Source organism: Acanthisitta chloris, unplaced genomic scaffold (assembly GCF_000695815.1).
Source record: "Acanthisitta chloris isolate BGI_N310 unplaced genomic scaffold, ASM69581v1 scaffold19475, whole genome shotgun sequence".
In the NCBI taxonomy this organism is placed as follows: Eukaryota; Metazoa; Chordata; class Aves; order Passeriformes; family Acanthisittidae; genus Acanthisitta; species Acanthisitta chloris.
This window is the reverse complement of record NW_008674512.1, coordinates 83,818-97,148: the sequence shown is the minus strand read 5'-3', so window position 1 is coordinate 97,148 and position 13,331 is coordinate 83,818. Positions and strand designations below refer to the sequence as shown.

At 41.0% G+C, this 13,331-nt stretch overlaps 1 protein-coding gene across 1 annotated transcript in view; it reads left to right on the top strand.

Moving 5' to 3' along the window:
- Positions 1–13,331, top strand: part of ARVCF (armadillo repeat gene deleted in velocardiofacial syndrome) — a gene marked incomplete at its 5' end in the record, with an annotated part of 82,155 nt that overhangs the window by 3,448 nt on the left and 65,376 nt on the right. The window contains one exon of the mRNA XM_009075378.1: positions 4,897–5,396. Coding sequence (XP_009073626.1) covers positions 4,897–5,396 — 500 coding nt within the window. The remainder of the gene's footprint in view (positions 1–4,896; positions 5,397–13,331) is intronic.

The following is a 13,331-nucleotide window of genomic DNA, read 5'->3' as shown; positions in this document are numbered from 1 at the left end:
CTTTCCCTCAGCAGGTGCTTTGGCTTGGTCTAAGTCAAGTTGCATAATAAGTGGGGGTGAGAGAAAGGCATTTGGGGTCTACAAGACTGATTTAGTATTACTCAAGGTTACTTGTGAAGGTATTTACAGATCTTTAATTGGCTTTATGGCCTTTTTTCTTCATTTGGTAGGTTGCCTTTATTAGGAGGTTTTTTTAGTACAGTTTTCAGATATTTTAAATATTTAATTTTAAGTATTGTCTAGTCTTAGTGTTGCTGGATGTTTTGTATACAGTCCTTTTTGAAAGAGAAGCAGGAAGTACTGAGTATTTTTTATTCACCAAAAGCATCCCTATAATTATTTGAGCATTTCTTAATGATTAAATTGAAGTTAACACAAATGAGCTGGAAAAAACGGCAAGTCATAATTCATCTTACTTAAATTATCTTCTGTTCAACTTTTTCTTTCCTCTGTGGTAATTTCTTTTCAGGTTGGATTGCTGCAGTTTGCACTTGTGCATTTGTGGGACCTCATTTCCCTAAGAGCTATTGCCAGTGTTACTATTCCAGACTAGACAGGATATACATTTTTAATGTTGACTAAACCAACAACAAAACAATTTTCTGCTGTTAAATTTTCTATGTTAGAAACCTGTTCTAAGTGACTGAGACCATATTTGGTGGTCACTTCATGCTCCAAATTATTATTACCAGGAAATGAACCAGATTTAAGATTAAATAACTATGATAGTGGGTCTCTTGCTTCTGTCATACATGGACAGTGCAAGAACATGGGTATCACGTGCATGTCAGTCACATTCTTCTTCTCCTGTCTTTTTTTTCAATCCAGAATATAAAGGCTTATATTTGTAGATAAACTTCCAGTCAGCATTTCTGGCCTAAGCTCACTCATTTCAAGTGTATGGGGACAACATCGAGATGTTGTCTAGTTTGAGGCAGGAGGGTATAAATATGCCTGGGCAGAATAGGGAAGAACAAACACTGTAGTCAGTTTGAAAAATACTTGTTTTTTTTCTGAATCTCTTCCTTAGCATAAATTTGTTCTCAGAGTGTTAATCTTCTGGTAGCAGAGGGCTGATATAGGGCAGAGTTTGATGTGGCAGGAGGCAACCTGAGTCAGCTCATCCACTGGCAGCTTTTAGATGGTCCCAGTCAAGGGGATTTTGGTGTTTTAACCATATGGCACATACCTCAGACCTGTCTCAGCAGAGGATTCTCTCCAATTTTGAATCTTCTTGTGTATCCTAAAAGGTAACAGAGCCTGGCAAAAGTAGAACTTCATTCTGCAAAGTCTTTACGTTTCCTCATTAACGCTTGGCTCAAGGTTTCCTACTGAAATCCCAAGCCTTTCTGGTCTTTTATCCAAAGCAGGCACCAGCTGCAAACTGTGATGAATGTAACACTTGTATAAGTTGTTGAGGATTAAATGTTTAAATCCCTCACCTGTTTACTCAAATGTGCCTATGTTGAAGCCACAAGAAGATGTTAAATCCACAAGCTCTCTCCCAGTTTTTATCTATGCTAGAATGTGTTTTGATCAATTCCATGAGACAGGTGATTAGTGGGACCCATGGCATCCTAAAACCTCAGCTGCCTTGCTGCAAACAGATGGAAGGCAAGATGCTTGGAGTCAGCATCTCTGGCATACTACCAGATCCCTTCAGTCCTGAGAGTAAAGAGCTCTTGGCCTCCTGAGCACAGACAACTGTATCTGCTGAAGCTCTTGTTAGTCCTGTTCTGCGTCGAGTGACTTTTCCTTCCTAGCCTAGATGCTGTGGTGGTGTGAAAATGAGGAATTGCATTTGAACGCCATCAGTCTGACTCTGAAAGATGGTTGATTTATTCTCCTTGTGTTTGAATGTGTTGGAGATCAGGGCGTGTTTAACTTGCTGATAGACACTTGCTTTTGATTTCTTCACTCTTTGCCAGCGTGCACTTCCCTGGCCTTCAAGCCCTCTGTTAAAGAAGAAGAGGATGCGTCTTGACCCAGACTGCCAAGGCAGTCAGGGACCTGTGGCAGTTCTGCCTTTTGCTGCCAGAGCAGTTGTTCTGTTCCTTTGCAGATGATCTGGTTTGGTAAACTGCTTCCCTTCAGTGCTGTTAAACAATGGCAGAGCTGATACTTTACAAGGGCAGCTCTAAATATTTCAGTATTCCTTTCCTGTAATCACAGTATGGTTTGTTTGTTTTTTTCTCCAGCCTTGCTCACTATATTTAGTCACATGAATCTGAATTGGTGGGATACTTGCCTTTGCTGAGCTTTCTTGTGCAGCTCTTAAGTTCATACCAGGATCTCAGAGTTTCTGTATAATGGTTTGGGGTCTAGAAGGGTCAAGTGTCCAAGTGTTTTCTTTGTTGCCAGGTAGTCTCATTGGGTTTTGTTACTGATCCATTAACCAGTGGCTCTTGACAGTGTTTTACCCTCAGAGATATGTTGGATCTGACCTGCCTGGGCTTATTTCAGCAGTTGTGGGTTTTGTGTTCGTCCTTTCTCTTGGGGTACTTGAGAGATGCTGTCTTGTTTCAAAGTAGCTGTCTTTGCGCACTGAGATGGGTGTGTTAGATTTGCAGTCTTATTTTTGTCTCTAGGGAGATGGTCCTGCAGAATCTGGTTGAGATTGGCAGGAATGTGAATGGCTCACGTAAGAATGGGAGCGTATGAAAATGCCAGCGCTTGGGAAAAGTCACTTATGGTTCAGAGTCTGTTTCCTTGAGGATGCTTTGCTTCCGCTGCGGGGGTGGAGCAGCACTGTGTGCCAGCATCACCACTTCACGTGGAGCTGGGCACGGTGGGTTCTAAGCAATGCTGCCCTCCCCACCACTTCCTGTAGGATTCATTCTCAACCATCCACCACTCTCCAAACCCACGGCACTCAGGAATGCTGCCTTTACCCTGGAGCATGAAATATGCAGCATCTTCCCATAGCGTATTCTACCCCAGCTCCGTGTCTTGGGCCGTTTCATCAGGGACCATCAAAGCCTGTTGGTTGGTGCATCAGTAGCTTTGTGTTGGAACAATGGAAAAAAAAACTGTTCTAAAAAACCAACTCTGTTAGAATAAGTAGCAAGTTGGGATGTGATCTTCTTTGATTTTTCTTTTTTTTTTAATGATTGATTCTTGACCTCAGGTATTCACACTCATCGTTAATAACATTGATTTAATTTACACCTTTAATAACATGTGATTAACAATTGAAATAAAAATGTTACTGTTGGTGGTGCAACAGTCATGTGGTGCTCTCAAATTTGTCATCGCAGTGTTGCAAATTCAGGTCCCAACTCTGAAGTTTTATTTTGACATACATAAGGGGACCAAGGAGCTTTGTGTGGCATGGGGAAGATGGGCTCATCTCTGAGGTTCTGTTTGGAAGGCTTTGAGGAAATAAAGCAAACAAACTGCGTCCCAAGACAGTAATTATCTTTGTGTATTTGCACGGATGAGGAGGAGAGAGAAACTTAATTGTGCAGGTGTAATTGAGATGGTGCACAGTTATCCTGTGGGCAGCTCAGAGGACTAAGGCTTGCTGAATTGCAAGTTACCAAGTCCAGCAAGCAACAGCTGTGCAGAGGGCAATTATTAACATTAGTCTTCTGCTGCTTTTCTTTTATGCAGTCAGTGAGAATTTAACATGAAGATGTGTTTGAGAAATGAGATTTAGTTGTAGTTTTAATGCTGATTGTCACAAATTTGCATTTGTGAAAATACAATTTTGTTTGAGGAGTAGCTAAGGGGTTTTGTTATTCCTTCTGCACTGTGTACATGCACAAAAGTAAATCTTTTCGATGTTGTTGCTTTCTTCTTGGAATGATGGAAACAGCTCTGTTCTGTAACAGAAAATACAACTGCTGTCCAGACAGTGTAAATTACTGTGTAGAGCAACTGCTGAATTATACATACACAAATAACTGCATCGATAAAAGGATTTCTTCGGATTCATTCCAAGTTTTGGATACTTGCCCATTTTTATCCTTTCATTCAGTTTATGGTTTAGAACAGCAATTAAAGCAACTTAAAGTCAGGAGAGTGCTTTTAACATTAAAAGCGTTAATTGTACAAGACTAAGTTCAGTCTCCACCTCCGGTTGCTCTTCTCCCCAGAGCCTGGTTTAATTAGCAGTCCCTTTGGGGGAGCAGCAAGCTCCGTTTACTTTCTGAGTTCTAATAGTCTGTACTTCAGCATGACATCAGAAATGGTTCAATAACATCACCCAGGGCTTCAGATGAAAGATTTTAAGAATCATTTCGTAGCAATTAAAACCACTTGCTTTACTGACATAACTGTAATACTGAGATAGTAGTGGACCTGTCCAGGAAAAAACAGTAAGGCAAAAGGCTGATGCTGGTTTGAAAAAAATTACATATGAGAAGTAGATTTATGGTAACATCTGTTAAGAGTGGAGTTAGAGTACACTTGTGTGAACATCGACAAGAAAATGTAGTGGAACTTCTCAGACTTACTGAGAAGTGTCTGTGGTCTCTGCCCTTGAATGCCTGTAATTAAAGTTTCTGTTTGTTGCAGAAGTAGCAGCATTAATGAAGCTCAGTGTTTCCTACTAAATGTAATCCAGCTCTCTGATAATTGTTTTGCTAAGTAACCAAAATGAAAGCAGTCTGCTTGATGGCTTGCAGTTCCTGTCATCATTTCATTGCTAACCAAACAAACACTGTGCTGTAGTCCCATCACTGCTCACAACTCAGCTATGGTTAATTGTCAAGTTAATACAAATAAATTACTGGAAATTTAAGTATGCTGCCCCTAATGATGTTTGTGATAGAAAAGGTTTACTCATGGCTAAAATCTTCATAGTGGCTCAGAGATCCAGAGTATTTAATTGTGCTTTTTTTTTCTTTTTCCCCTTTCTTTCTTTCTTTCTCTTGGGACTGTTGCTTCTTACAGGGGCTACGACGACCCCATCGAGACGGAGATGGTTGAAGAGAGGATTCCATACCTTCACGGTGGCTACGCAGCACCGCTGGCACAGCCAGAGAGAGGAAGCATGGCCAGCATTGACCGCCTGGGCAAGCGCTCGCCCTCCATCGACAGCATCCGCAAGGACCCCAGGTGGAGGGACCCTGACCTCCCCGAGGTCATCGCCATGCTCAGCCACCCCATCGATCCCGTCAAGTCGAACGCCGCGGCCTACCTACAGCACCTGTGCTATGAGAATGATAAAATCAAAAAGGATGTGAGGCACCTCAAAGGGATCCCTATCCTGGTGGGCCTGCTGGACCATCCAAAGCCTGAGGTGCATCGCAAAGCCTGTGGGGCTCTCAGAAACATCTCCTATGGAAAGGATAACGAAAACAAAGTGGCTATAAAGAACTGTGATGGGATCCCTGCATTGATCAGACTATTGCGAAAAACAAACGACATGGAAGTCAGAGAGCTAATTACAGGTCAGTGTCAGTGATTTCTGTAGTGAGTTAGCCTTTAGAGCAGTCATTTCAGCTTCAGGAACAATAACTTCTGGAGATTAGAGCGCTGAAGGACAATTTAGATCACTGGCTGCAGCTGTTTCTTTAGCTGCACCCGGTTTGTGGTGTGAGAGCCTAAGGCACATGAGCCCATCAGGAGGGGATCGAGATCGTCTGTGTCTGTAGTGCACTCAGGTTTCCCAGGCTGCTGGGAGATGGATGGTGCTTCCTGGATGTAGGTTGCAATTGCATGTGGTTGAGTTACTGAAGCTTAAATGAGTTATAGCAACTTCATTGACAGGTAATTTGTAGTGTGCTTGCCCTCAGTGTGTTGTAATCATGAGGTAAGATATGCTAATCTAAATCTTTCCTTGTTAATCTCTTATAAAACAATCCTGCTGCCCTGTCCCCACTCCTTCATATTGATGGAACAGTCCCTCTCCTCAGGAACACTTCCAGCCTGGTGCTGGGAGCTCTGAGGCTGTTGATAAAGTTGCAGCATGTCTGGGCTGGAAAACTCAGATTTTTAGGGAGCATAGAGTCTACTGTTGAGGTGCTCTGGATGTGGGTTTGCTTGTTAGAATGATCAGAAAAAGGGGAATTACATTTTAGATTACTGAGTTCATGCACACTTTGCAGGGAGTTTTCAAACACTTATAACTCCATTATTTAACCTGTTTTTATTTGAGCCTAGTCTTGGACATCGTCCAAAAAGAGTAATAAAGTGTATGCCAAGTTTCAAAGTTCAGCCATTAAGTGGAAAAGGGTGGGAAAGTATGTCAGCTCTTAAACTAAGGAGAAAGATATTGTTCTTCAGTCTCCCATAAATCATGGGGAGTGAAATGGATTTCGCTTTCTCTTCTCCGAAGCCGCAGGGGATGTTTAGGTGGAGACCAGAGCAGTTCCAATGAATTTCAGTGCCTGAATAGAATTTTTCAGAAAGTTTTGAGAGGGTGAAAATGGGTCCAGGGCTGAAACTGTTTAGCTACCTTAGCAATGTTGGATGCTGCAGACAGACCCTATTGCAAACATGGATTAAGCCATTAGAAGTAAACATCATAATTCTCTAATCTCCTCAAAAAATTATAGTAGCTCTCTAAGTTTTTACTGGTAATCATCATTCTCTGAGATGAACAATGGCCTTGGGTGTTCCATCTGTTTTTCCCCAGCCATTACAGGCTATTTAGCAAACTAGGTCTAAATATACAGTGTAGATGCTAGCAGGGATACTTTTTCAGTCCTTTTCCAGTGAGCTGGTAAAGAGAGCTGTGTGTTTTGGCAGAGAGCTTCTAAGTAGCATGTGCTGGTTGTGCTTTGATAGGTGTGCTCTGCTTCTTAATGTGGAAACTCTGCAGGTAGTATATATATTCCATTTGCTGCACTCAGTCAGTATAATGGCGGACTTAAATTTAATATTTTTTAAAAAAATAAAGAGTATCTGTTTATCTGTTGTTCTTGTTGAATCTAAACTCATTTCTGGAGTGCTGAGAAGCAATAAATTTATTTCCTTAGATTCAAGAAAGTAGAAGCCAGGTCTATAATTTACTCTCAAGGAATATCATTGTAATGCTAAGTGGTAATCAGTCACTTCTGAGATGGCAAAAACAAACTGGATGTTTTTCCTTTTCACTGGAAATGGTGATTGCTTTGATTTCCAGTTGATTAATTAGCTTTACAGTTCAAATGCATTTTATTTGACCATAGTTCTCGCTAATTAAATGTAGTACTTTCATTTGGCTTTGGTTTTTGTTATTTAGAGCTCTTTATTTTCCCTAACTGAAGAAACACTGGGAATACTAAGGGCATTCATCCAAAGAGATGACCAGCAACAGATGATGTGCATTTAATCCCCACCTAACCAGAATAATTCCATTCCACTTCTAAAATGATATCACCAGATCCGGTGTGAGACACTCAAGCATCAGCAGAGAAGAGAAGAGTATTCCAGCAATGCCTGTGTGACTGGTGCTGCTGTATTCACAGTCAGTGTTCAAAGCTTCAGCTGATAATGTGGAATTGTCCATTCGTAAAATGAGCTCCCTAAGTCAGCAGAGAGAAACAAGAGCCAGCTTGAAGTGCAAGGGGAGCATTCAGGCAGGGCTGCTACAATAGGGCTGTGTTCTGCAACCTCAGAAATTCAGATCACAATTCTAATGTTCTCCTGGTATCAATCTTGACTTCCTCTCCGGGTGCTTTTCCTGAGCGATGAACAGAGTTCTACCTTTGCCATGGAAGTCTCTTAGCTTTGCCATGAAAGTTTTGCATTGTGTCTGGAGTGAAATCCCTGGGGGCTTCAGCAGCAATGCAATTTAAAAACTGAAGAAAATACAGCAGCATACAGTGTTTGCTTGTTTATTTCTTTTAACAGGCTGCAATTTCAAGTTCAGTATGACACGTTGACTTTCCTGTGGTTTAATATTTCTGTAGCTCAGTACTGGCTGCTTTTCAAAAGCTGAACAGTAATCATCAGCTGGTCATCCCAGATATGGGCAAATGATAAAATAATCCTGCTTTCCAAAGAGATTTAAGTAATTTAAAGAAGTTTAAATAATTCAGATGTCTGAATTCAAAAGTCTTGAAGTTTTCTTCTCTGAATGTGAGGCACTGCCTGCCTGAAGGACAGGAGGTATGTGGGAGCACACGATAAGACACGCTATTTGCAGCTGTAGAGGGTGTTTTCTGGCAAAAGAGAGCATCATTCTCATCTCATTTGAGAGTCAGTCCTTGGATTTAGCACAGCTCTGTGGCCTGTCATTTACTTGGTGAGCTGATGCAGTAGCCACAGCTGTCCAGAACAAGATGAATCAGGCCTCCAGCTGGGCCTGGTCACTGGGTTAATGGAGTGGGGAAAAAGCCACGTCAATATGTTAAAAACACACAGGAGGTAGATGCAGCGTCAGGGGAGCATGAGGGAGGAGTGGGATGTGTCAGGAGTGTGTTCACTTGACCACTGCCCAGGACAGGTGTTTTGGAGAATGCAAGTGAGACAACTGTGTTGACATGCAATTTTTGAAGCAGGGTGAGTGTACTGATACACCAGTGCTGCCAGCTGAAGCCAGTCTGTAGCTTTTTTTCTTTCAGATAGCGCTGGTTTTAGCAGAATTGGGAAGACTTTTTATTATTGCCATCTCTGTTTTACCAGATGTTCTTGATACATCAGCAAATGGCACTAAAACATGATGTCCCTGAATCATAGAATTTAAGGGTTGGAATGGACCTTACAGATCATCTAGTCCCAATCCCCTGCCCTGGGCAGGGACACCTCCTCACTAGATCAGGTTGCTCAAGGCTTCATTCAACCTGGCCCTGAACACCATCAGGGTCGGGACAGCCACCACATCCCTGGGCAACCTGTTCCAATGTCTCACTACCCTCACAGGAAAAAACCTTTTCCTCACATCCAACCTGGACTTTCCCTCCTTCAGTTTGAACCCATTACCTCTTATCCTATAACTGCAGTTCCTAACACAGAGTCCCTCTCCAGCTCCTTGTAGGCCCTTCAGCTATTGAAAAGTTGCTCTGAAGTCTCCATGCAATCTTCTCTTCTCCAGGCTGAACTGCCCCAACTCCCTCAGCCTGTCTTCACAGGGGAGATGCTCCAGCCCTCTTAGCAACTTGGTGGCCTCCTCTGGACTTGTTCCAACAGTTCTATGTCCTTTTTAATGCTGAGGACACCAAAACTGTGTGCAGTGTTCCAGGTGGGTCTAACCAGAGCAGGGTAGAGGGGAAGAATCACCTCTTAGACCCATATGTGAAATGTGTAAAAAATACTTTAAAAACTCAAGATATATTCATAAAATACCACAGATCACACTTTTCTTTCTTCATAAAATGTGGAGTTACAAAATGTTTCCCATCTACTGCGCTGAGAAAAGCTTGATTTTTCTGTCAGTGTTCATAAGTAAATCATGAGCAGAGTTGAGAAATTTTCCATAAAATTCATCCTTGCATCGCTTTCTAGTCTTGCAGCTGTAATGCAGAACTCTCAGTGGATCATTTTCTTGAGAAACAGAGAGAAATGAGGATTAAGCTGATAAGGAATTAAATCTGTTCTGATTGGAAAAGCCACAAAAGTTTTATCTTGAATGATAAGGGTTTTGTGGAGGAAACGCTCCCATCAGATATGCAAGACCAAAATTCTATTACATTCTTTGAAAAGCAATCAGAAGTTGGTAGCTTTAATGAATAATTTTGTTCTTTGTGAGAACGTTGGAGTAATTTTGTTGTTTAATGACATTGCACTGATTTCAAGTGGTGCAGGACGTGATTTTCCTGATGTTGCGTGTTGCCAAATTGGTTGTAATTGAAAAATGATTGACCTTCAAAATGCTCTGCAGCTGAAATATTTTGATCAAATGCTTGAATAGCAACTTGCAGATGGATCAGCTGGCTCAGAGTTCACACCTCCTGGGCATTGGTGTGTGCTGAGATCCTGTTGGCTGGTCAGATGTGGACTTCTCTGTGAAGTACCATGCTGTCTGCAAATTGGTGATCCCAGATGAGCTTACTCCTTCCATTTTCCATCAGAGGGCTTGTCAGGAGAAGGTTCCTTTTCATGGTGTATTCTGTCACACACTAGTTCATGTAGAGCTTCTCAACTTGACCATTGCTTTAAGGAGCACAGCTCCAGTCTTGGGGACTTTGTTACTAACAAGTCTGTCAAACCCATGTCTTGAGGACTAAGATGCAACAAGAAGCCCTTGGTGAATATATTGCAGAGCACTTTATTTTTCCAAGTGATAAACTATCTGGTATGTACCAGAGAAAAGGAATTAAACAGCTGCTTCTAGTTTCTTGGTGACATTGGATTTTTGCAAATAAGCGAGGAAAGCAGGAAAATATTTCCCTTGGATTCTGTGAGAGAATAGAACATACTATGTGTTCTGCACAATTTCTTTAGAATCTTTCCACAACTCCAAAGAGTCAGAGTTTTAGGAAGTTAAGGCTGTGGCCCTAATCGCTTTTAACATTGCATAAATAATTTAATTGTGTTACAGTAATTTTTAATATTTTTTTACAATAATCGATACTGCTGAGGTAAAAACTTGTAGCTGTTGTCCCTGCTCAATGTGTTGAAAAATCAGTGGGGATGGCTGTAGTTAGAAATATATCTTATAAATAGTATTTATACATAAAATACAGATTGATCATGATTGTGATCATCTTCTGAAAAGCAGTAGTTCATCTTCTTTCTCTAGTCGTGAAGCTCATGCAATTTGGGGTCAAAAAGGCCGATGCTTGTCGTGAAAATGCATGGAAAATTTTGATAATTTCATCTCCCTTATGCTGCTGTATTAGTGACTTGATTTCTCTGGAGTGCTATTCATTTGAATTGATTGAATTTAGAGTTTTAAAAACAGTGTTTCCAGCTTGTTAGATCATTAGTGTGTTATGCTAATAGAGACAGGGAATGATATTTAAAGATGGATGTCAAATTTACAGGGATTTTTTTTCTTTCAGATTTATTCTTATGCTGCTAAGTCCTACTTTTTTAAGTTTCTGTGTCTGTCACTCTCAGTGTCTTTTCGACAGAATTTGTTTTCTCTAGAGCTGAAAGGATGCTGGGATTTAGTGCTTTTTGTTTCCTAATTTCAAGAAGAAAAATGTACTGCCAGTGTGTTTCTTTTCGTTCCCCTTTCTTGTGGAATATTTTCCCCATGAAGTAAATCTTGAACCCAAATTTTTCTTCTCTGCCTGTGGAACCATGTGATTCCCTCATCCCTGTTTATCTTGTGCTATATTTGCTTTAAGTGCTGTGCATTTTCCCTTACCTAATGCTGTTCAGCAGAGAGATTTTTCTGGGTTTCCTCCTGCAACCATCAAGGAAGAGATTATAAATTTAAGTGCTTTGACCTTTTTGAATCATTCAACGAGTTTGCACTAATTATTTTTTTTATAGTATGACTGTCTTTTGTTCTTCTTCAGTTTGTTGTTGTTTTCTATGAAGGATTTGAGAGATGGGAGGCTGATGAGAAGTTGGAAAGCTTGTACACTGCTGGGGGATGGTTTTTCAAAGGGGATGGTGGTAAGACCTTGTGTTAATTCCACTCCCTGTTGTCTGGTAAGTCACTCAGTGAGATTGACAGTCAAAATGTGTTTGTCCGAAATGGTTTATTGCATAAATTGAGCCTCTTCATTTTTCTGAGTATTTACAGGAGATCCTTCCCTAGGGGCAGATGGTTGTCTGGGTCTGGATGAGGTTTCCTGCCTCAGCAAAGCTGATGTGTGTGTGGTAGATTGGCAGGTTAGTGCTGTTTTAAGTGCTGCAATCCAGTTGGAATACTGTTGAATTCCAGTTGCATTTAGTCTTGGGAAATAACTTCTGGTGAGTGAGTATATAGGAGAAGGAGGAGTTTGGAGGTGATGGTTTTGTTTTACACACTGAGGTTGAAGGCATTGAAATCTAGACAAAAATCTCTTAAGTCTTAAAACAAGCATTGAAAAACTTTTGTAAGGTTAGAGCTCTTTGAAGTTTTATAGGTATTTTTGACTTTTTAATTATATGTCTGCCTTACTCTTCTTAAGCAGTGAAATTTGCCTTTGTAGTTCCACTCTGAGATAACAGATCATGTTGCTGCTCCAGAAAAGGGGAAGAGGATCACTCGCGTTTTGGGTGCCAAAGCGGCATGTGCGTTCAGGAAAGAGTTTTTAAAATTGAAGGACTGTCACGTTTTAGAACTTAGCTCTTGCACATCTCAGCATTGTTTCCAGTTGCAGTATTTTGCAGTTTCAGAAGAACAGAAGTGCAGGATCCCTAGGAACCCTGTACTGGGTTTCTTGGCTGATGTCACCTTTTCCTAATGATGGGTTTTGACCACTGCAAATACCAAATGCTCCTTATGGTCCTGTGAGGGAACCTTGACATAACATTCCAGAACAAGAGTGTTCTGCACCCACTGTTCTCAGTTTGAGTCTACATTTGCTCCAGAGATGATTATCCTGTATAATTTCCTGGGGTTTATCCATCTTGTTCAGTGCTGGCTGTTCAGATTTTGCATTTGAATTTTGAAGTGCTGAGCCAGCCATGCATTTGGGGATTTAATTGTAGTTATTATTTTTATATCAGTGAGTCTGATATGCTTAAGGTATTGGTGTACAATAACTGAAGAGAGACTGTCTAGTGAAGTATTTAAAATTAATGGGGTAGCTTATATGTCAGCTTTTATAGTCTTATTATAAATATTGACTTGCATTCAGGTTTTGTATGTTGTATTTTTTTGAGCCAGTTGGTTATGAGAACAAAAGGTATTCTTCCATAACAAAATGGGGCCAATTAGCCTTTTCTGCTTGATTTTGGGTTTTTTCTTCTTACTGTCCAACGTTTGGTGTTTTACAGGAACAAAGGATGATTTATTGTAATGGGTAAAAAGAGAAAATTAATTCATATTTTACCTACACAGTCTTGTTTGAAAGCTAAAAAAGTAGGTTATAAAAATCTCATGCAGTGTGCTGTCTGTGAATGGCAAGGGCAACAGGCCAAAAAAGCATTATTTTTGTATGGTTTTAGAAAAAGACTGAAAGAAACATTATGGTGTTCATTCTGTTGTCTGTCTCGGAGTTTTTTATTAATTAACATAGTATCCCAAGCCTGAACAGAAGCCTGGATTCTGTAGCACTCACTTTGAACGAGAGACACCACAGCATTTGTCTCCTGAGGCTCTGATAATCAGCAGCCTCTGAGGTTATCATGGAAGTGCCACCACTGCTCAGAGATAAAATTCCTGTCCTGCCCTGGTACCTGCCATGCCCCTGTATGGATAATGCTCTGATATTAAAATGGGATGTTTGGCATTCGACACTTGTAAGGTGTTGCAGTGAGAGGCTGGGTGTGAGAGCTGTCTTTGCTCACAGGGGATCAGCGTAGTGGCTCTGGCTGCTCTTGGACACTGGGCCATCCACAGCCATGGGCTCCTGCAC